The sequence below is a fragment of the Mobula birostris genome, unplaced genomic scaffold (genome assembly GCF_030028105.1).
Source record: "Mobula birostris isolate sMobBir1 unplaced genomic scaffold, sMobBir1.hap1 scaffold_1092, whole genome shotgun sequence".
NCBI classification, from domain to species: Eukaryota; Metazoa; Chordata; class Chondrichthyes; order Myliobatiformes; family Myliobatidae; genus Mobula; species Mobula birostris.
The window spans coordinates 82,246-105,697 of NW_027274133.1; the positions used below are offsets into that span (position 1 = coordinate 82,246).

General features: G+C 44.8%; 1 protein-coding gene across 1 annotated transcript in view; it reads right to left on the reverse strand.

Annotated features, from left to right (window-relative positions):
- Positions 1-1,347: 1,347 nt before the first annotated feature.
- Positions 1,348-23,452, reverse strand: part of LOC140192292 (cilia- and flagella-associated protein 45-like) — a 29,279-nt gene continuing 7,174 nt past the window's right edge. The window contains exons 5-10 of the mRNA XM_072249953.1: positions 22,510-22,639; positions 20,433-20,579; positions 10,224-10,337; positions 9,017-9,210; positions 2,911-3,135; positions 1,348-1,716 (exon numbers count right to left, since the gene is read on the reverse strand). Of these exons, the coding sequence (XP_072106054.1) occupies positions 1,650-1,716; positions 2,911-3,135; positions 9,017-9,210; positions 10,224-10,337; positions 20,433-20,579; positions 22,510-22,639 (877 nt within the window). The 3' untranslated portion in view covers positions 1,348-1,649. The remainder of the gene's footprint in view (positions 1,717-2,910; positions 3,136-9,016; positions 9,211-10,223; positions 10,338-20,432; positions 20,580-22,509; positions 22,640-23,452) is intronic.

Below are 23,452 nucleotides of genomic sequence, written 5' to 3' on the forward strand. Positions count from 1 at the left end.
TGTTAGCATTCAATTCAAGAGGTCTAGAATACAAGAGCAGGGATGTGATGCTGAGGTTTTATAAGGCACTGGTGAGGCCTCACCTTGAGTATTGTGAACAGTTTTGGGCCCCTCATCTTAGAAAAGATGTGCTGGCACAAGGATAATTCCAAGAATGAAAGGGTTATCATAGGAAGTACATTTGACAGCTCTGGTACTGTATTCACTGGAATTCAGAAGGATGAGGGGGGATCTCACTGAAACCTTTTGAATATTAAAAGGCCTGGACAGAGTAGATGTGGAAAGGATGTTTCCCATTGTGGGATAGTCTAGGACAAGAGGGCACAGCCTCAGGATAGAAGGGCATCCATTTAAAACAGAGATGCTGAGAAATTTCTTTAGCCAGAGGGTGGTGAATTTGGTGGAATTTATTACCACATGTAGCTGTGGAGGCCAGGTCGTTGGGTATACTTAAGGCAGAGATCGATCGGTTCTTGATTGGACATGGCATCAAAGGTTATAGGGAGAAGGCTGGGATCTGGGGTTGAAGAGGAAATTTTTTAAAAAAGGATCAGCCATGATTGAGTGACAGAGTAGACTAATTCTGCTCCTCTATGGTCTTATAATTACACTTGGGTATCAAAAAGAAAGCAGTGAAAGATAGTGTTGCAGATCAAGAGAAAGTGCAAGGCCGCAATATGATAGATTGGGTGTTGATGGCGGCGGATAGGGTGGTGATCAAGCTGGCTGCCTTGTCCTGGATAGGCATCAGCTTCCTGTGTGTCCTTAACTGAGGAATGAATGGGTTGGAGACATGAATTTGACTGTAGATTTAGTGTTAATGTCAGTGGTTGGTACAGATAGGATGAGGGTGTGAGGTTATGTTGTTTGCTGGAAGCTTCTTGTTGAAGGTTCAGTGATTCTGGAACACAAGAGATTCTGAAGATGCTGGAAATCTCAGGGAGAAGGCAGCATGGGTGCAGGGAGCCAGCACCAATGCAGTCATTGATAACGCGTTCAAAGAGCTTGAAAGTTACACTAGGCTACATCACCTCCCTCTGATCCACTCCTCCTTCCCTTTCTCCAATGCTCCACTGTCCTTGCTGATCAGATTCCTTCTCTTCAGCTCTTCACCTCTCCCATCTATCCCCTCCCAACCTCTTACTTTGTCCCCACACCCATCCACCTACCTTCCCCCTCAGCTAGTCCCTCCTATCACATAACACACACAAAATGCTGAAGGAACACAGCAGACCAGGCAGCGTCTATGGAAATGAGTACAGTCAACGTTTCGGGCTGAGACCCTTTAACAGGACTGTGCTCTTTCCCATCGATGTTGCCTGGCCTGCTGAGTTCCTCCAGTTTTGTGTGTGTGCTGCTCGGTTTTCCAGCGTCTGCAGATCACCTCTTGTTTCTCCTATCACGTGCCAGCTTTGTACTCCTTCCCATACTCTCTTATCTGGCTCCTTCCCTCTTCCTTTCCCATCCTGAAGGGTCTCAGCCTGAAACATTGACTATACTTCTCGAGGTAGATGCTTCTTAAACAAGTGGAAGTACAGTAGGTTTTGTTGGGACATTACAAAGGGCATTGACACAAAGATGGTTAATCTAATCTTTATAAATTTGACATAAAGGTGCATTTAAAATCTTGGTCCCACAGAGAGGAGTCTCTAAGCTGAAATGGACTCCAAGCGGCGCTCAATTTGATGACAATATTTCTCCGGGAGTCCGACGGATCTGTAGAAGAATGTGGGGGGGAGGAGGAGGTAGTCAGAGAGAAAGGAATAAAGAATAATGAAAAATTTAGTATTTATTTATTTAGAAATACAGCGCAGAACAGGCCCAGCAACCCACCTACTTAACCCCCGCCTAACCACAGGACAATTTACAATGAGCTACTAAGCAGTATGTTTTGGACTGTGAGAGGAAACCACATAGTTCACAATGAAACCACTCTTGGAGAGCAGAGACTACAGACACTGACAGCCAGCAACCTGAAACAGCTTACTCTTTCCACTGCTGATCCCGCAGTGCGATCCACTCCCTCCCATGCACTCCCAAATGTTCAAAGAAAATTTATTAATAAACTACATATATGTCACCATATACAACACTGAGATTTGTTTTCTTGCAGGCATACTCCATAAATCTATAATCGAATAATAACTATAGAAGAAACAGTGACGGATCACACCAACTTGGACGTTCAGCCAGTGTGAAAAAGACAGCAAACTGTGCAAGTATATAAAATTACCAGAGATTAGCACAACAAAGGGTGGTCATGGGAGGCAGAGGAGCGGCTAAGAGATTGCTTTGAGTCAGTGGACTGGGCTTTGTTCAAGGACTCAGCTGTGGATCAGGATGAACACACCATGATTGTCACAGACCTTATGAGTGTCTAGCATGAGAGGGCACAGTTTTAAGGTGCTGGGGAGTAGGTACAGAGGATATGTCAGCGGTAAGTTTTTTTACGCAGAGTGGTGAGTGCGTGGAATGGGCTGCCGGTGACGGTGGTGGAGGTGGATACAATAGGGTCTTTTAAGAGACTCCTGGACAGGTACATGGAGCTTAGAAAAATAGAGGGCTATGGGTAACCCTAGGCAATTTCTAAAGTAAGTACATGTTTGACACAGCATTGTGGGCCAAAGGGCCTGTATTGTACTGTAGGTTTTCTATGTTTCTAGTGTGTAGGGATCTCTGGTGCTACAGGTTATATGTTGATGGTAATTGGGTGGAGTTTTCTTCAAACAAGTCTGGTTGTAGTCCCCGAGTATGATTTGAAATGCTTCGGGATAGACTGCTTGATTGGAGATGGCATCGTGCAGTACTTCAAGCACTTGATTCTAGCCGGCTATGCCATTCCCATTACCCTTCACCCATTCACTGTGAACTGACCCTGCTTCCAACAGTTGTAAATGCCCCAAGGCTGACCTGAGCTCCTGCAGCTTCTCCCTCTTGATGTGGTCGAGGCGGAGCCGCCGCTGCTCGGCCTCCTCCTTCAACCGCTTGCCCTCCTCGAAGAAAGCTGCTTTCTCAGCTATCTGCTTCTGCTCCTTATCCCGCATCTGACGCCGCAGGTCACTGGCGTACCTGGTCCGGCCGTGTCTCCGGTCTTCCTCCTCCCACTGCTCCTTGGCCATCTGCTCCTTTTGCACTCTGCAGGGTCGACAAAGAGAGAGGGAGAGGGAGGGATGGAGAGAGAGAGAGAGAGAGAGAGAGAGGGAGAGGGAGGGACGGAGAGAGAGAGAGAGAGAGAGAGGGAGAGGGAGGGACGGAGAGAGAGAGAGAGAGGGGGAGAGGGAGGGATGGAGAGAGAGAGGGAGAGGGAGAGGGAGAGGGAGAGGGAGAGAGAGAGAGAGAGGGAGAGAGAGAGGGAGAGAGAGAGAGAGAGAGAGAGATTGATTCCAGAGGGGTACAAACAGAAGGAAAGAAAGAAAGGTAAGAGAGTATGAGAGGAGAGAGGGGGAGGAGGGTAGAGTGGATAGAGTAGAGGGAGAGAGAGAGTTGAGGGGTGAGGGGGTGTGGGTGGAGACAGAGTGGAGAAGGCAGTGGGCAGGGGCGTGGAAGGAATGAAGAGGGGTGAGGAGAGGTAGGAGAGGAGTGAGGGGTAAAGAGGGGGATGGGGAAGGAAGGGAAGCGGGGTTACAGAGCAAAGAAGATGGGTGGATGGGGGTGAAGCAGGATGGGAAGGAGGGGGACAGAGGAGAGGAGGGGAATGGGAAAGTGTAAGGAAGGAGTGGGATAGAAAGGGATGAGGAAGGTGGTGTGGAGTGGAAGTGGAGTTAGAGTGGGAAAGAGGTGGATGGGGTGACACGAGATTGGGAGGGAGAGGAGTAGGAAGAGGGAAGGGGAGGGGGAGGAAAGGAAGAGAGTGGGAAAATGGGGCATGGGGGAAAGGGAGGAAACAGAATGAATGAGTTGGGTAGCTCTTATTGAGAAGTCACTCACTAAGTCCACACCCAGCAGAGTGGAGTACTGGTGGAACAGATACCACCACTGACTGGCAGCTCCAGTAACCTCGATTCAATCCTAACCTTAGGTGCTGCCTTTACGGAGTTTGAATGCTCTCTGTGTCAGCACCTGGTTTCCTCCAACACCACAGGTGCTTTAACTGACGGTTGTCAGCTACTCCGTGTTGACAAACAAGTGAGTTGGTGCTCACATGAGGGAGGTGGTGTGTAAAAGAATGGAGGATGGGACTGATGGGATAGCTCTGCTGTGCACTTGATGAGCTGAATAGCCTTATTTTTGCATCACGGTGGCATGGTTAGCGTGATGTTATCACAGCTCTTTGTTCAATTCCAGCACCAGCTGTACGTCCTCTCTGTGACTGCACGTGTTTTTTGGGTGCTCTGGTCTCCTCCCACATCCAAAGACGTACTGGGCAGCAGGTTAACTGGTGATTATAGATTGTCCTGTGATTAGGGTGGGGTTAAATCGGTGTTTGCTCGTTGGTCCAGAAGGGCCTGTTCCACGCCATGTCTCCAATTAAAAATAAAAATAACAAGAACACTCAATAAGTAGGTACCGTAGGTGGCACGCCAGTTCCCAGCCAGACAGGCACGTCTTCCTGAGGCCGAGCCCAACACTGATGAGCATCGCGGCAATGCACCTCCAGTACCAGCACAGGTTCAGGACAGCTGAGCGCACGGCACAGACAGGGACCCCAGATACAGAGTCCCGTCACTGTGCTCCATCTCTGGTGGCAACTTCACTTCAGAGGAAGAGTTGGAAGGGGGATTACAGACATAGAGATTACAGAGTTAAGGGCTGGAGGAGATTACAGAGATATGGAGGAGTATAAAGGGTTACAGAGATGGGGAGAAGTGCAGGGGCAGAGGGTGTTACAGAGACGTGAAGGGATGGAGGGACTGGAAGGGGATTACAGAGAACAAGGAGTGTATGGGCTGGAGGAAGTTACAGTGATAGGGAGGAGTGTAGGGGTGACAGAGATAGAAAGTGGTGTAGAGGGGTTACAGAGATGGAAAGGGACGTAGTGGCTAGAGGGGGCTATGGAGGTAGTGAAAGGAAACACATTACAGAAACAGGGCAGGGTGCGGGGGATGGATGCGGTTACAGTTGTGGTTCATGGAGAGAGGGCTGGGCTAGTGCATGGTACGCTTGAACTCTGGACCATGTAGCTGCCTCAGGCTTCTTCAGCCCAGTTTTCCCCGGAGGTACCTGATGCAGAGATGCTGAGACACAAGAGACTGCAGATGCTGGAATCTGGAAAAACAAACAAATTTTTTCTGGAGGAATTCAGTGGGTCAAGCAGCATCTGTGAGGGAGGAAGCCACCTCGACACCTGAGGTAGGGATGGCGCTGGGTGGGGAGAGACTGTCTCTGTTCTGCTGTGGACAGAATTCTAAGGCTCACTTTGGGCACCACTCAGTCTGGTGGAGGGTCAGTGGGTGGAGGTGTTGATCAGCCTTACTGCTTGGGGAAAGTCACTGTTTCTGAGTCTGGTGGTCCTGGTGTGGATGCTACGTAGCCTCCTCATTGAAGGGAGAGGGACAAAAAGTCCATGAGCAGGGTGGGTGGGATCCTTCATGATGTTACTGGCCCTTTCCAGCACCTTTCTGTAAACAGTGCCTATAAAAAGTATTCACCCCCCCCTTGGAAGTTTTCATGTTTTATTGTTTTACAACATTGAATCATAGTGGATTTAATTTGGCTTTTTTAACACTGATCAACAGGAAAAGACTCTTTTGTGTCAAAGTGAAAACAGATCTTTACAAAGTGATCTAAGTTCATTACAAATATAAAACACAAAATAATTGATTGCATAAGTATTGATGTCCCTTTAATATGACACACCAAATCATCACTGGTGCAGCCAATTGGTTTTGGAAGTCACAAAGTTAGTTAAATGGAGACCACAGTGTGCAGTCAAAGTGTTTCAATTGATTGTAGTAAAAATACACCTGTATCTGGAATGCCCATCTGTTGGTGAGTCAGTATCCCAGAAAAAAGTACACCATGACAAAAGAATACTCCAAGAAACACCACAAAAAGGTTATTGAAAAGCACAAGTCGGGATATGGATACAAGAAAATTTCCAAGTCACTGAATATCCCTTGGAGGACAGTTAAATCAATCATCAGGAAATGGAAAGAATATGGCACTGCTGTAAATCTGCCCAGAGCAGGCTGTCCTCAAAAACTGAGTGACTGTGCAAGAAGGGGACTAGAGAGAGAGGCCACCAAGAGACCAATGGCAACTCTAGAGGAGTTACAAGCTTCAGTGGCTGAGATGGGAGAGATTGCGCATACAGCAACTATTGCCTGGGTGCTTCATCAGTTGCAGCTTTATGGGGGAGTGGCAAACAGAAAGCCACTGTTGAAGAGAACTCACATGATATCTTGGCTAGAGTTTTCAAGAAAGCATGTGGGAGACTCTGAAGTCAGCTGGAAGAAGGTTCTATGGTTTGATGAAACTAAAATGGAGCTTTTTGGCCATCAGACTAAATGTCATGTTTGGCATAAGCCAAACACCACACATCATCCCTACCATGAAGAATGGTGGTGACTGCATTGTGCTGTGGGGATGCTTCACTGCAGTAGGCCCTGGAAGGCTTGTGAAGGTAGAGGGTAAAAGGAGTGCAGCAAAATACAGGGAAATCCTGGAGGAAAACCTGATGCAGTCTGTAAGAGAGCAGCGACTTCGGAGAAGATTTGTTTTCCAGCAAGACAATGATCACAAGTATGAAGCCAAAGCTACACAGGAATGGCTTAAAGCAAGAAAGTTAATATCCTGGAGTGGCCAAGTCAGAGTCCAGACTTCAATCCAATTGCGAATGTGTGGCTGGACTTGAAAAGGGCTGTTCATTCACGATCGCCATGCAATCTGACAGAGCTTGAGCAGTTTTGTAAAGGGGAATGGGGGAAAATTGCAGTGTGCAGATGTGCAAAGCTGATAGAGACCTATCCACACAGACTCAAGGCTGTAATTGCTGCCAAAGATGCATCTAATACTGACTTGAAGGGGATGAATACTTATGCTTTCAATTACTTTTTGTTTTATATTTGTAATGAATTTAGATCACTTTCCAGAGATTTGTTTTCACTTTGATATGAAAGTCTTTTTGTGTTGATCAGTGTTAAAAGAAGCCAAATTAAATCCACTATGATTCAATGCTGTAAAACAATAAAATATGAAAACTTCCAAGGGGGGTGGGTAGGCTGGTGCCAGTGGTGCATGGGGCAGTGGAGGTAGTGCTGTAATGCTGTTGCTAATGGCCCCTTGCTGACAGGGACCAGGGTATGAAACAGAAGGACAGACAGAAGAGGCCCTTCAGCCTGCAATGCCTCCGCTGAACCAGGTGCCAAATTAAACTAACTCTCTCCTGATGCAATGCTTCATTTTCTGCATATCCTTTCATCTGTCTGAGAACCTGAAACACCACCATTGTATCAGCTTCCATCTCTCCCTCTGGCAGCCCCTTCCAGGCATCTACCTCTCTGTGTGAAAAAGAGCTGTCCCAAACCTCGTCAATCACCTTAAGTGCACACCTGCACCTCTAGTACTTGATATTTCCAACCAGACACAATGAGCTAACCATCTAACCCCTCCACATTTTAAATCAGATCACCCCTGTAATGGGTGACCAGAATTGCACACAATGCTCCAAGTGCAAACTAAACCAGGTTTTATACAACTGCAACATTACTTCCTTGCTCCTCGGCTCTCCGCTCTCATTGGGAAGAAGATACAAAAGCCTAAAATCATGTACCATCAGGCTCAAGGACAGTGTCTATCCTGCTGGTATAAGACTATTGAAAGGTTCCCTGGTACGATAAGAATAACTCTTTACCTCACATTTACCCCTATAAAGTTGCAGCTTAATATCTACCTGCACTGCACTTCCTCTGTACCTATTACACTTTATTCCACAATCTATTACTGTTTTTATCTTGTTCTTCTACAATACATTATGTAATGAATTGATCTGTATAAATGGTGAGCAACACAAGTTTTTCACAGTATCACAGTACATGTAATAATAATAATAAACCAATTCCAATTACTCAGTGCCCTGACCAATGAAGGCAGGCATGTCATACACCTTCTTTACCTATCCATAGAATCATTGAACACCACAGCACAGAAACAGGACCTTCAGCTTATCTAGTCCATGCCGAACTATTAATCTGCCTAGTCCTGTAAATGTGCACCCAGACCATATCCCTCCATACCCCTTCCATTCACGTATCTATCCAAATTTCTCTTAGACATTGAAATCAAACCCACACACACCACTTTCACTGGCAGCTCATTCCACACTCTCACCACCCTCTGAGTGAAGAAGCTCCCCCTCATGATCCTCTTAAACATTTCCCCTTTCACTCTCAGCCCATGACTTCTTGTTCTAGTCTCACCCAAGCTCAGAGGAAACTTACAAGTCACTTTCACAGTGCTGTGCATTTGGACCCCAGGTTTGCTCAGTATATTAACTGTATACTTTCTCCTTACATTTGACCTGTAAAGAAGGGTGTGATAGCACAAGGGAACTGTGTACATGAGGTTTGCAGGGCCGTTGATTTCACTAAAAGATACAAAGTTCTGTCAGACGGATGCAGGGAGGATGTTCCCCTGGCGTGTGCACCCAGTTCGAGAGCCAGGGGTGCAGTCCCTGAGTACTTTGGACAAGAATTCCTCAGCATGGTGGTGCTGAATAATTGGAATAGGTTTCCCAGGAGCTCTGAGAGGTTCAGTCACCGTGGTAGATAGATTTAGCAATAGACAGAGATAAGGGGACAGTTGAGGAAGTGCATTATATTCACCAGGCCTCTGAGTATTTGTGGACAAGTCAGTGGTGAGAAGAGGATTCACACAAGATCTCCGGTGGTGGACTCTAGAGCCGTGAAGAGCCTGGAGAAGATGTTGGCAGTGAAGTTGAGGGGAGAGCCAGCCACATGACAGGAAAGAGATGAGGCCAGTGGCAGGGCACTGCACTGTGTTCAAGATGCTGTGAGGGGTGTTTGAAAGGTTTGAGCCGCACTGTGCAGCTGGACAAGGAAGAATATGGCTTCCTTACCTGAGCACTCTCTCGAACTCCTGCCGTTCCTTGGTGGCCTGCACAGCTAGGAACTGCTGCTTCTGTTGGATTTGGCTTACGCGGGATTTCTTCAGCTCCTCATTCAGTTTGGCTTTCTTCCGCTCGTCCTCCAACTCTTTGCGCCGCCACTCACGCTCTGCCGCCTCCTGACTTCGCTTGGCGCGCAGTTCATCCTATGCAGGACAGACAGTTTATAGGATGAGGAAGGAGTAGGGAGCTTCATTTCCCTCCTTTCAGGTTGTAGAGTGTATATGTCGACTGCTGTATCTCGGTCCCTCTCTCTCAGGGGGATATCTACACTGACCGATGTCTCTCAGGGGGATATCTGTACACTGACCGGTGTTGCTCAGTCCCTGTTTGCTAGATGGCCGTTGACCCTACGAGAGGGTTCATCCGCCCTTTGACAGGTCATGTTTTTCATCCTGCAGGGTGTCTAGCCACCTTCCTCACCAGGCAAGCCTGATGGGGGAGCTGGTTTAGTCGCCGACCACATGACCATGCGACAGGTAGTACTGGGTTACATGGTACCGGTAGCACTCAGACGAGTGACCTGACCAGTGTCTCTCAGTCCCTCTCTCTCAGTGGGATATCTGTACACCAACTGGTTTCACTCAGTCCCTCTCTCTCAGTGAGATATCTACACTGACCGGTGTGTGTGTGTGTGTGTGTGTGTGTGTGTGTGTAAAACACTCTGCTGGGGGGGGGCAGGGTGGTAGAGACAGATGTGTGTGTGTGTCTCTCTCTCTCTCTTTCAGGGGATATCTGTACACAGACAGGTGTCTCTCAGTCTCTCTCTCTCTCTCTCTCTCTCAGGGGGATACCTGTACACTGACTGGTTTCACTCAGTCCCTCTCTCTCAGGGGAGATATCTACACTGACCAGTGTCTCTCAGTCCCTCTCTCTTAAGGGGATGGCTGTACACTGACCAGTTTCACTTAGCCCCTCTCTCTCAGGGGGATACCTGTACACTGACCGGTTTCACTCAGACCCTCTCTCTCAGGGGGATATCTGTACTGACATATGTCTCTCAGTCCTCATTTCTATATGTGCTTTGCTAATCAGTGGAAATAATATCTAAGTGGAAGGCTGAGGTGCATGTGCTTTTGGACATATCTGCACTGTTTCCTGGAATGATTTCTGTGTTCGTAGGATGCCAAGTAATTTTTTCTGCTGCTGTTACACTTACCTGCTCGGCCTTGACATCGTGTGCACGTTTCTGCAGAGCCTGGAGACGAGCAATTTCTATCGCCTTCTCTCGTCTCAGACGTTTCTGCAACTCCTCATATTCAGCTTCTCTTTTCTAGCAAGGGATACAAAGACAGGAGACAAGTAGACACAGAGTGAAACTCCCTCTCACTGTCCATAACACACTGCCAGGACAAGGTTTAGACACAGAGTAAAATTCCCTCTACACTATCATAGTCATAGTCATACTTTATTGATCCCAAGGGAAATTGGTTTTCGTTACAGTTGCACCAACCAAGAATAGGGTATAAATATAGCAATATAAAATCATAAATAATTAAATAGTAATATATAAATGCCAGGAAATAACTCCCGGACCAGCCTATTGGCTCAGGGTGTCCGACCCTCCAAGGAAGGAGCTGTAAAGTTTGATGGCCACAGGCAGGAATGACTTCCTATGACGCTGTGTGTTGCATCTCGGTGGAAGGAGTCTCTGGCTGAACGTACTCCTGTGCCCAACCAGTCCATTATGTAGTGGATGGGAGACATTGTCCAAGATGGCATGCAACTTGGACAGCATCCTCTTTTCAGACACCACCGTCAGAGAGTCCAGTTCCATCCCTACAATATCACTGGCCTTACGAATGGGTTTGTTGATTCTGTTTGTGTCTGCTACCCTCAGCCTGCTGCCCCAGCTCACAACAGCAAACATGATAGCACTGGCCACCACAGATTCGTAGAACATCCTCAGCATCGTCCGACAGATGTTAAAGGACCTCAGTCTCCTCAGGAAATAGAGACAGCTCTGACCCTTCTTGTAGACAGCCTCAGTGTTCTTTGACCAGTCCAGTTTATTGTCAGTTCATATCCCCAGGTATTTGTAATCCTCCACCATGTCCACACTGACCCCCTGGATGGAAACAGGGGTCACCAGTGCCTTAGCCCTCCTCAGGTCTACCACCAGCTCCTTAGTCTTTTTCACATTAAGTTGCAGATAATTCTGGTCACACCATGTGACAAAGTTTCCTACCGTAGCCCTGTACTCAGCCTCATCTCCCTTGCTGATGCATCCAACTATGGCAGAATCATCAAAAAACTTCTGAAGATGACAAGACTCTGTGCAGTAGTTGAAGTCCGAGGTGTAAATGGTGAAGAGAAAGGGAGACAAGACAGTCCCCATACACTCCCAGGATATGGGCTAGACACAGAATTATTATTCCTTCTAATTATTCCTAACACAGTCCCAGGCCGCTTGTTACACACAGAGTGAAACTCCCTCAACACTGTCCCATCACACACTCCGGAGTACGGGTTAGACAGAGTAAAGCTCCTATGTGCTGAACTGGTTTACCGATTGTAAGGTTGCAGCGCCCCCTGTGTGGAGTCCTGGGGCTCTGTGAGATGGAGCCCAGAACTGGAGATTGCAGAATGTTTTACAGCAATTTGTGCTGGTCCGACAAGGAAAGGAAAATACTAATTCATGGAGCTGGAGTAAACCTGGTACATTCGAGAAAAGTTAGCTGCTTGCAGAAGCACAGTAGGTGGAGGTAGAAGAGGAGGGAAGATCACGGCGCTGCCTGACCTGATTCATTCGAAGTAGCTCGATGAGTGGTATCACAGCAACAACCTTGCACTGAATGTCACTAATTGATAGTGGATTTCAGTAAGAGAAAGCTGAGGAAACACACACCAGCCCTCAGCGAGGGATCAGCAGTGGAAAGGGTGAGCAGTTTCAGGTCCCAGGGTGTCAACATCTCTGAATATCTATCCTGACCCAGCGTATTGATGATATGACAAAGAAGGCACAACAGGTTCTGTATTTCATTAGGAGTTTGAGGATTCTCACAATCTACAGGTGTACTATGGAGAGCATTCTAACAGGTTGCATCACTGTCTGATATGGAAGGACTGCACAGGGTCGGAAAAAGCTGCAGCAAGTGTAAACTCCGCCAGCTCCATCATAGGCAGCACTGAGGCCATCTTCAAAAGGTAATGCCTCAAAAAGGCAGCATCCATTATTAGGGACACCCGTCATCCAGGACATAACCTCTTCTCATTGCTACTACCGAGGAAGAAGTACAGGAACCCAAAGACACACATTCAACAGCTTCTTCCCCTTCACCATCAGATTTCTGAATGGACAATGAAGCCATGTACCCTACCTCACTAATCTTTTTTCTTTTTTTGCTCTTTTTGCACTACATATTCAATTTAAAATTTTTAACGTATATATTTCTCATTGTAATTTATAGTTCTTTATTATGTATTTCTCTGTACTGTTGCAGCAAAATAACAAATTTCACGACAAATGCCAGTGATATGAAACCTGATTCTGATTCTCTTTCCCTCGCCCAACTGCTTATTCTGCTTCCTTCAGAGAAACCGGGTGAAAGAGGTTTATCTTAAACTGAGACTCTGGTAGGGTGCACTCAAGGAGCTCTCGTGGTAATTTCTTGACAGCAGCAGCTAATACCTGGAAAGCAGAGACACATGTCTGCCCGACACTAGGTGATACAATTACAATCATTAAATAGCAGTCAGAATGAAAGAAGCTCATGCCTTTTATCTCCAGCCTGCTTACTTACTGCACGGTTCCTTGCCTCCATCAGAGGAGATTTATGGCCCATTTTCCCATTAAAAAAGCTATAAGCAACGGTATAAACCTAGGTAAACTGAAAGTTTTTAAGGTGAATAAGTCACCTGGACCAGATGGACTACGTCCCAGAGTCCTGAGAGGGGTTGCTGAAGAGATAATGGATGCATTGGTCATGATCTTTCAAGAAACACATGATTCTGGCATGGTCCCAGAGGACTGGAAGATTGTAAGTGTCACTCCACTCTTTTAAAAGGGAGAAAGGCAAAAGAAAGGCCAGTTAGCCTAAACTCAGTGGTTGGGGAAGCGTCCGAGACTATTAAGGATGAGGTTTCGGGATAATTGGAGACTAAAGATAAAATAAGTCAAAGTCAATCTGGTTTCTGTTAAGGGAAATCTTGCCTGACAAATCTGTTAGAGTTCTTCGAGGAAGTAACAAGCAGAGTGGACAAAGGAGAGGCAGTGGATGTCATTTACTTATATTTTCAGAAGGCATTTGATAAGGTGCCACTAATGAGACTGCCTAACAAGATAAAATCCTATGGAGTTACAGGAATGATACAGGCATGGATAGAGGAATGGCTGACAGGCAAGAGACAGTGAGTGGGAATAAAATGGGCCTTTTTCTGGTTGGCTGCCAGTGATTGGTGGTGTTCTTCAGGGATCAGTGTTGGAACCGCGACTTTTCACATCGTCTGTCAGTGATTGGGATAATGGAATTGATGGCTCTGTGGCAAAGCTTGCAGACGATACAAGGATAGGCGCAGGGGTAGGTAGTGCTGAGGAAGCAAGGTGATTGCAGCAGGACTTAGACAAATTGAAAAATGGGCAAAAAAGTGGCAGATGGAATACAGTGTTGGGATATGTATGATAATGCATTTTGATAAATAGAACAAATGTGCAGACTATAATCTAAATGGGGAGAAGGTTCAAACATCAGAAGTGCAGAGGAACTTAGGAGTCCTCGTGCAAGACTCCCAGAAGGTTAATTTACAGGTTGATTCTGTGGTAAAGAAGGCAAATGTGGTAAAGATGGCATTGATTTCAAGGGGATTAGAATATAAAAGCAAGGAGGTAATGCTGAGACTTCATAAGACACTAGTCAGGCCACACTTGGAGTATCGTCAACAGTTCTGGGCCCCTTATCCGAGAAAGGATGTGTTGTCATTGGAGAGGGTCCAGAGGACATACGCAAGGAATGAAGGGATTAACGTATGAGGAGCGTTTGGCAGCTTTGGGCCTGTATTCACTGGAATTTAGAAGAATGTGTGGGGATCTCATTGAAAACTACTGAACATTGAAAAGACTAGATAGGGTGGATGTGGAGAGGATGTTTCCTGTGGGGTATCCAGAACTAGAGGGCACAGCCTCAAAACTGAGGAACGACCTTTAAGAAGACGTAAGGAGGTTTTTTTTAGCCAGAGAGTAATGAATCTGTAGAATGCTTTGCCACAGATTGTGGTGGAGACCAAGTCCATTAAGTCGGAAGTTGATAGTTTTCGGATATGGCAAGAAGGTAGTTGTATGGGGTTGTGGGATCTGGGATCAGCCGTGATGAAATGGGGGTATCAGACTCGATGGGCTGAATGGTCTAATCATGCTCCTAATCTTACGGTCGTATGTTCTTATAAATTACAGTGTGAAAAATAAGTAAGTAGTGCAAAAAAAGAGCAAAAATACTGAGAGTTCAGGGATTCAATGTCTGATCAGGTATCTGATGACAGAGGGGAAGAAGCTTTCCTAAAATGTTGAGTGTGTGCCTTCAGGACCCCTGGGAGTAGGAAGGAGAGGAGGACACGTCCTGGGTGAGGAGGGTCCTGAACGATGGATGCGCTTTCTTGCGACATCGCATTTTGAAGATGCCCTCAATGATGGGGATGCTAGTGCCCATGATGATGGAATTTACAACCTTCGGCAGCTTTTCGAGATAGGTTGTCTCAGTGCCTGACAAGAAGTCACACATTACTTATAACATTTTCAGTTCAAAATAAGCCAGGAAACCACAACAGGAAAAGCCAAAGTTCATCTGCGATCTACCGAGGGGCAAACGCTGAACGTTAAATTACTTCAATCAACAAGGTTTCACTATACACTGACACTGTGAGAGCTAAAAATATAATGAGCTGCATCATTTATTGTCACACCTGTGGCCTTGAATACAGACCCACGCGTGCTCGGTTGAATAGAGACCCTCGCGTACCCGATTGAAGAGACCGCGCGTGCCTGTTTGAATAGAGACCCGCACGTGACCGGTTGAATAGAGACCCACGTGTGTCTGTTTGAATAAAGACCCACATGTCCCGGTTGAACAAAAACCTACGTGCGTCTGTTTGAATGAAGACCCACATAGAAACATAGAAACATAGAAAATAGGTGCAGGAGTAGGCCGTTCGGCCCTTCGAGCCTGCACCGCCATTTATTATGATCATGGCTGAGCATCCAACTCAGAACCCCGCCCCAGCCTTCCCTCCATACCCCCTGACCCCCGTAGCCACAAGGGCCATATCTAACTCCCTCTTAAATATAGCCAATGAACTGGCCTCAACTGTTTCCTGTGGCAGAGAATTCCACAGATTCACCACTCTCTGCGTGAAGAAGTTTTTTCTAATCTCGGTCCTAAAAGGCTTCCCCTCTATCCTCAAACTGTGGCCCCTCGTTCTGGACTTCCCCAACATCGGAAACAACCTTCCTGCATCTAGCCTGTCCAATCCCTTTAGGATCTTATATGTTTCAATCAGATCCCCCCTCAATCTTCTAAATTCCAACGAGTACAAGCCCAGTTCATCCAGTCTTTCTTCATATGAAAGTCCTGCCATCCCAGGAATCAACCTGGTGAACCTTCTTTGTACTCCCTCTATGGCAAGGATGTCTTTCCTCAGATTAGGGGACCAAAACTGCACACAATACTCCAGGTGTGGTCTCACCAAGGCCTTGTACAACTGCAGTAGTACCTCCCTGCTCCTGCACTCGAATCCTCTCGCTATAAATGCCAGCATACAATTCGCCTTTTTCACCGCCTGCTGTACCTGCATGTCCACTTTCAATGACTGGTGTATAATGACACCCAGGTCTCGTTGCACCTCCCCTTTTCCTAATCGGCCACCATTCAGATAATAATCTGTTTTCCTATTTTTGCCACCAAAGTGAATAACTTCACATTTATCCACATTAAATTGCATCTGCCATGAATTTGCCCACTCACCCAACCTATCCAAGTCACCCTGCATCCTCTTAGCATCCTCCTCACAGCTAACACTGCCACCCAGCTTCGTGTCATCCGCAAACTTGGAGATGCTGCATTTAATTCCCTCATCCAAGTCATTAATATATATTGTAAACAAATATTAAAACATGCGTCTGTTTTAATGAAGACCCACGTATCCTGGTTGAATAAAGACCCACGTGTCCCGGTTGAATAAAGACTCACGTGCCCTGGTTGAACAAAAACCTTCGTGAATCTGTTTGAATAAAGACCCATGTGCGTCTGTTTGAATAAAGACCCGCGTGTGACTGGTTGAATAAAGACCCGCGTGTGACTGGTTGAACAAAGACCCGCGTGTGACCGGAGTTTTTTTTCTTTTTTTCTCATATTTAAATCTTTTTTATTAATTATTATTGAAAATCAACAACAAAGAAAAATACATCAAGATAACATATCCATATGTAGAATAAGAGTTAAACTATCAACCAAACTGAACAATATATCAATAATAATAAAAAAAACAAAATGTTAAAGCTATTTTTTTTGGAAAAAAGAAAGAAAGAAAAAAGAACCCCTACTAACTATAACAAAAAAAAACCCCTAATAACAAAAAAAAACAGGGAAAAAAACCCATTTGGAGCACAAACCTGGAGCTATACGCCATACAAGCTTCCATAAAAAAAAGACATCAATCTGCCAACCAAATCCATATACCCGAGCATCAGAAAAGGACCATCTTAATTAACTCAAATCGAATGATAGTGACGGGCAAAAGACCCCCACCTTTTCTCGAAGTCAAATCTAGGATCAAAAGTTTGACTTCTAATTTTTTCCAAACTAAGACATAACATCACCTGAGAGAACCATTGTATCAAAGTGGGAGCAGAGGCATCTTTCCATTTCAATAAAATAGCCCTTCTAGCCAATAATGTGACAAATGCAATTACATGTTGGTCTGATATAAAAATACCATGAATATATTGAGGAATTATACCAAACAAAACTGTCAATTTATTAGGTTGTAAATGGATTTTTAAAGCTCTGGAAATTGTAGAAAAAAATAGATTTCCAAAACTGTTTCAGAACAGAACACAACCAAGACATATGTGTTAATGTAGCTGTCTCAGTTTTACATCTATCACACTGACTATTTACATTAGGAAATATTTTAGACAATCTCTCCTTTGTCAAATAATAACAATGTACAATTTTAAATTGAATTAGAGAATGACTGGCACAAATCGAAGAAGAGTTGATCAACTTCAAAATTAGCAACTAATCCTCTATTATTAAGGTCATGTTAAGCTCTCTTTCCCAATCTTGCTTAATCTTAAGTACAGGATAGCTATCCTGTTGTAATAGTAAATTATAAATTTTCCCAATGAAACCTTTCACTAAGGGGTTCATTTTAAAAATAATATCTAACAGGTCAGAGTCATTCTTGTAACAAATATCTGACCTGAAAATATTGCAAAAAATATGAGTATGAGAGAGAATATTTAGTTCCTAATTTCTCAAAGGACATCAATCGGCCTTCTTGAAACAAATCCATAAAGGAAAAAATTCCTTTATTCCTCCAAAGAGAAAAGGTAGGATCACTAAGTGAAGGTTTCAATAAATAATTTCAATAAATTAAACTAAAAAGGCTAAAGTTTTTAAGATTAAAAAACTTACGAAACTGGTACCAGATTCGTAATGATTGCTTAATCATAGGATTTATATTTAAAATAGAAATTTTGGCTAATTGTACAGGTAAAGGAGCTCCTAATAATGAAGTTAAACAAAATTGTTTCACAGCTTTCAATTCCAGATCAACCCATGGTGGTCGTTCATTTTAATCGGTCCAATATAACCAAGAACACGCATAACGTATATCTAACCGCCCAATAATACATTCATAAATTAGGCAAAGTAAGACCTCCATCCTTTTTTAATTTTTGTAAATGACATTTTCCAATTCTTGGTCTTTTATTATTCCAAACAAAAGATTCCAAATAAATTATTCCAAATAATAGAATCAACCTGATCAAAAAACTTCTTAGTTAGAAAAATAGGAATATTTTGAAATACATATAAAAATTTGGTAAAATCATCATGAATTCGACCGACTAACAAAAGTGTAAGTGCATTCCATCTAGAAAAAAATTGCTTCATAAAATTCACTAGGGGAACTAAATTAGCTCTGTAAAGGTCTCCATAATTTTTAGTGATGATAATACCTAAATATTTAAAAGAATCCGTAACTTTAAAAGGAATGTAATCATATATAAAAGCAGAATCATTTAAAGGAAATAATTCACTTTTATGCAGGTTTAATTTATATCCTGAAAACAATTCAAATTCATTTAATAATTTCAATAAACTAGGAATAGATTCTTCAGGATTCGAAACATAAACCAAAAGATCATCCGCAGAAAGGGATATCTTATGAACAGTCCCATTTATAGAAATTTCTTGACTATCTTTAGTTTCATGAAGTGCAATAGCCAAAGGTTCCAACATCAAATTAAATAACAAAGGGCTTAACGGACATCCTTGTCTCGTACCCCGCAAAAGTCGGAAAAAGGGGGATCTACAGTTATTAGTAATAACAGTGGCAATAGGGCTTTTATATATCAATCTAATCCATTTAATAAAATTAGTACCAAAGCTAAATTTCTCTAAAACTTTAAATAGATATTTTTATTCAACTCTATCAAATGCCTTTTCAGCATCTACAGAAACAACACATTGGGAAGTCTTAGAGAAGGATGAGTACATAATATTTAGCAGTCTCCGAGTGTTAGAAAAAGAATAACGGCCTTTTATAAAACCTGTTTGATCCTGAGAAATAATTTTAGCTAGTACATTCTCCATCCGATTAGCCATTATTTTTGAAAGAATTTTAGCATCCACATTTAATAATGAAATAGGTCTATATGAAGCACAATCAGTAGGGTCTTTATCTTTCTTAAGAATTAAAATAATAGAAGCTTCATAAAATGTGGAAGGTAACTCTCCTAGCAGAAAAGAACCTTTAAACATTTCCAACATATAAAGAGTAAGCAAATCATTTTTTTTACAAAATCCTGCAGAAATACCAGCCAATCCAGGAGCTTTACCAGATTGCATTGAAAGAATAGCTTTCTGAATTTCTCTTTCAGTAAAAGGAGCATCAAGAATTTGCTGATTTTCAACAGATATTCTAGGAAAATCAATCTTTTGTCAAAAGGCATACATATTAGAAGGGTCAGCTGGAAACTGGAGCTGGAGTTTTGAATAAGGACCCACGTGTGACCGGAGGTTTGAACTGTATTCAATCTTTCACCATCCGTCTCCCACTTTCCTTCTATCCCTCTATCCTTCTCATCTGCTCCATATAACCAGTCCCTTCTTCTCTTTCCCTCTACCCAATGCACCCTGCCTTTAGGTCCTCATTTACTTGTTTACCCATTGCTCTATTCCTTCAAACCTGAGACCCCCACCCTCTCACTCCATATTCAGTTCACTTCCCCCTCACTCTGCATTGAATCTCTCAGTCCTCTTTGTCCATTTGCAGACTTCCCTCTCTCTCTCCACACTCAGTACAACCTCAACTCTCATCATCACCCCAGTCATCCCCTCGAGCCCCACCCTCTCAGTGTCCCGTCACTTCTTCCCTCACCATTTCTCCTCTGTTCTCACTGCCCCACAACCTTCTCCATTCTCCCCACTCCCACAACTTCACACAGTACTCCTCTGTCTTAATTTAATTTTAATTTATTTTATTTTGTTTAGAGATACAGCACAGTAACAGGCCCTTGCGGCCTAATAAGCCAGTGCCCATCCAATTTTACCCATATGGCGAATTGCCCTACGAACCAGTACATCTTTGGAATGTGAGGGGAAACTGGAGCACCGAGAGGAAACCCAGGTGGTCACAGGGAGTGTGTACAAACTGCTTCCTTACAGATATGGAGGGAATTGAACATGGGTCACTGTCACTATAATAGTGTTATGCTGCACTTCTCCAGCCTGACTCCCTCTGCACTCACTGGGCCTGCTTCCTCTTCTCTCAGAGAATGATCCAAGTTATGTCATCACTCGAATCGAGCATGATATTCTCCCAAGGGGTTATTCCCGAAATGGAGAACCCTAGTGCGTGACTTTATTTAAGGCTGATGCACATACGATGCTTGACAGATTGGGGTCAGGGTCCAGTAGCTTAGCATCCAAAACAACTGGGGACCATTCACTCCCATCATGATGTGTCATCTCTACTGCTGAGTTCGTTGTCAGGTTGCTCTTAGTCTGGAGCTTCCCCTTGACCTTAGCGCCATGGGTGACCTTACCAGACAGCATTGCTCTTGGGATCTCAGAAACTCACAAGACTCTCAACCACGACAATGTGATGACCCTCAGAGACCCCCCACACACCCCCAGCCCCTGCTGCTCACCATCTTGGCATCCTGGAACTCGCGAACCTTCTGGTCAGCGACGCGGTCCTCTTCCTGCAGCTGCTCCCTCCTGCGCCGCACAGCTTCGTTGGCTGCCATAACCTCCTGGTGGGTCTGGGCCTGCTTTCGGCGCTTCTCCTGCAAATTCTGGATGGGTAGAGACCACACTCGTGCACCATCGGCTTACAGGACATGTCACTCAGGGACTTGGGCTATATGTATATATTCTTTGTTGTGTGACTGTATGCTTATGGGTGTGTGACTGTTGGTACTGTCTGTTGTGTTAGAGGAACGCTGTTTTGTTTGGCAGTATTCATGACAATTAAACTTGCACTTGAATAATCCAGGTGGTTGGGGAGAAGGGGATGGAAAGGGGGAGGGGAGGGTCAGACAAGAGGAGGACACATGGTGATGGAAAGGTGATCAGATACTCTCAGTGGCCTCTTTATTAGGTACACCTGTACGTTAATGTAAATATCCAATCAGCTAACCACATGGCAGCGACTCAATGTATAAAAGCATGCAGACATGGTCAGGAGGTTCAGTTGTTGTTCAGAACAAACATCAAAATGGGGAAGAAATATGATCCAAGTGACTTTGATCGTGGAACGATTATTGGTGCCAGACTGAGTGGTTTGATTATCTCAGAAACTACTGATCTCCTGGGATTATCATGCACAACAGTCTCTAGAGTTTACACAGCATTGTCTAAAAATTAATAAAAAGTGCAGTGAGCAGCAGTTCTGTGAGTAAAATGCCTTCTTAATGAGAGAAGTCAGAGAAGAATGGCCAGACTGATTCATGCTGACAGGAAACTGACAATAACTCAAATAACAACATGCATAACAACAGTTCTGCGCAGATGAGCATCTCTGAAAGCACAACACATCAAACCTTGAAGCGTAGAGGCTACAGCAGCAGAAGACAATGAACATAGACTCAGTGGCCGCTTCATTAGGTACGGGAGTTGCAGGAGTATTAAAGTGCCCACTGAGTGTAAGTAAGAAGGCAAAGAGAAGCAGGAGGAGGATGAGGTGGGGAATGGCAAGGGCAGAGGACAGAGGGATGGCAAATGCACTGGTGGTGGTGAAGAGTGAAGTGGTAGGAGGGGCAGAAGAAGGGAGCAGAGGAGTAGACGGGTGGTGGGAGGTGTAGGAGATTGGGGCAAGGGGAGGAGGGGAAGACTGGGTTGAGCAGTTTCTGTGGTGGGAGGGGAACTGTTAGCAGTTCGAGTCAGAGCCTGCATCAGGAAGGAGTAGTGGGAAAGGCAGACAGGGAAGAGGAGGGCCATAAGATCATAAGACAAAGGAGCAGAAGCACCCAGTTGGCCCGTCGATCTGTCTCTACCATTCCATCTTGGCTGATCTATTATCCCTCTCAACCCCATTTCTCCTGTCTTTTTCCCGTAACCTTTGACGTCCTTACTAATCAAGGACATATCAACCTCCACTTTAAATGTACCAAATGAGAGAAGTGGATAGGGAGGACATGAGGAAAGGATTACCTGTGCAGAAGTGGGCAAAGGAGAGGACGATATGGAGGATGAGACAGTGGGAGAAAGCTGGGTTAGGGAAGGCAGACAGAGGGGGGAAAGAGGGTAGTGAAGGGGACTTGGAGGAAAGGAAGGAGTGGAAGGTCAGGTGAAGTGAGGGGAAGTTCAAAGTTCAAAGTAAGTTTATCATCTTAATTTATATATGTCACCATATACCAGTCTGAGATTAATTTTCTTGCAGGCATTCACAGTAGAACAAAGAAACACAATAGAATCAATAAAAAGCTACACACAACAGAAGACTGACAAGCAGTCATTGTGCAAAAGAAGACAAACTACAAATACAAAACAAATGTTTAAAATAGTACTAACACTGAGCCCATGAGTTGGCAAGACATTGGAAGTGAGTTCAGAGGTTGTGGAATCAGTTCTGCATTGAGATGAGTGAGGTTATCTACACGGTTCAGGAGCCTGATGGTTGGTGTGGCAAAGGAAATGACAGTTGGGTAAGGAGTATGGGAACAGGAAGGGAAAGGATGGCAGCTGAGTGTGGGGGCAGAGACTGCAGAGATCTCTTCTTCTAACCTCTAAGTCCTCCTGATGTAGTTGTTCCATGGCCTGCAGCCTGTCCCTAGCCTCCAAGGCCTTGACTTCCTGCTGCAGTATCCGCTCCTTCTCCTTCTCCTCTATCTGCTCGATGATGTGAGCTTTGGCCCTGCCACAACAGTTGAAACAATGAGAGCCCTCCTCACATTATCCCAATCCACCATTTTCTCTCCTATAATACTCCGTTCACTCCCTCTCCTCTTTCCCTGTCCTCTCTGCTCTTCTCTCCAGCCCTCTTCTTGTCCATTTACCCTTCCCTGTCACCTTCCTTCTTCCCGACCCCCATCTATTTTCTTTTGTCTGTCTTATCTCATTCCTCCGTGCTCTCTTCTATATCCCACTGCACTTTCACAATCACATACTTTCTCAGTCAGTTTCCCTCCCTCTCTCTGTTCCTTCTGTTACCAAGGTCCCACTTTCAATTCACCCCTGATTCTCTCTCCCCATTGCCACTTCTCCATTATCTCTCAATCTCCTCACCTCTCACCTCAGTCCATTCTCTCCTCCCATTGACAACTTCTCTGCTGTCTCTCAGCCTTCTCCTCACCTCAGTCCATTCTCTCCCCCCCATTGCCACTTCTGATGTCATGACCTTCTCCTCACCTCTCACCTCAGTCCATTCTCCCCCCCATTGCCACTTCTCTGATGTCATGACCTTCTCCTCACCTCTCACCTCAGTCCATTCTCCCCCCCATTGCCACTTCTCTGATGTCATGACCTTCTCCTCACCTCTCACCTCAGTCCATTCTCTCCCATTAACACTTCTCCACTATCTCTCAATCTCCTCACCTCTCACCTCAGTCCATTCTCTCCCCCCATTGCCACTTCTCCACTATCTCTCAATCTCCTCACCTCTCACCTCAGTCCATTCTCTCCCCCCATTGCCACTTCTCCACTATCTCTCAATCTCCTCACCTCTCAC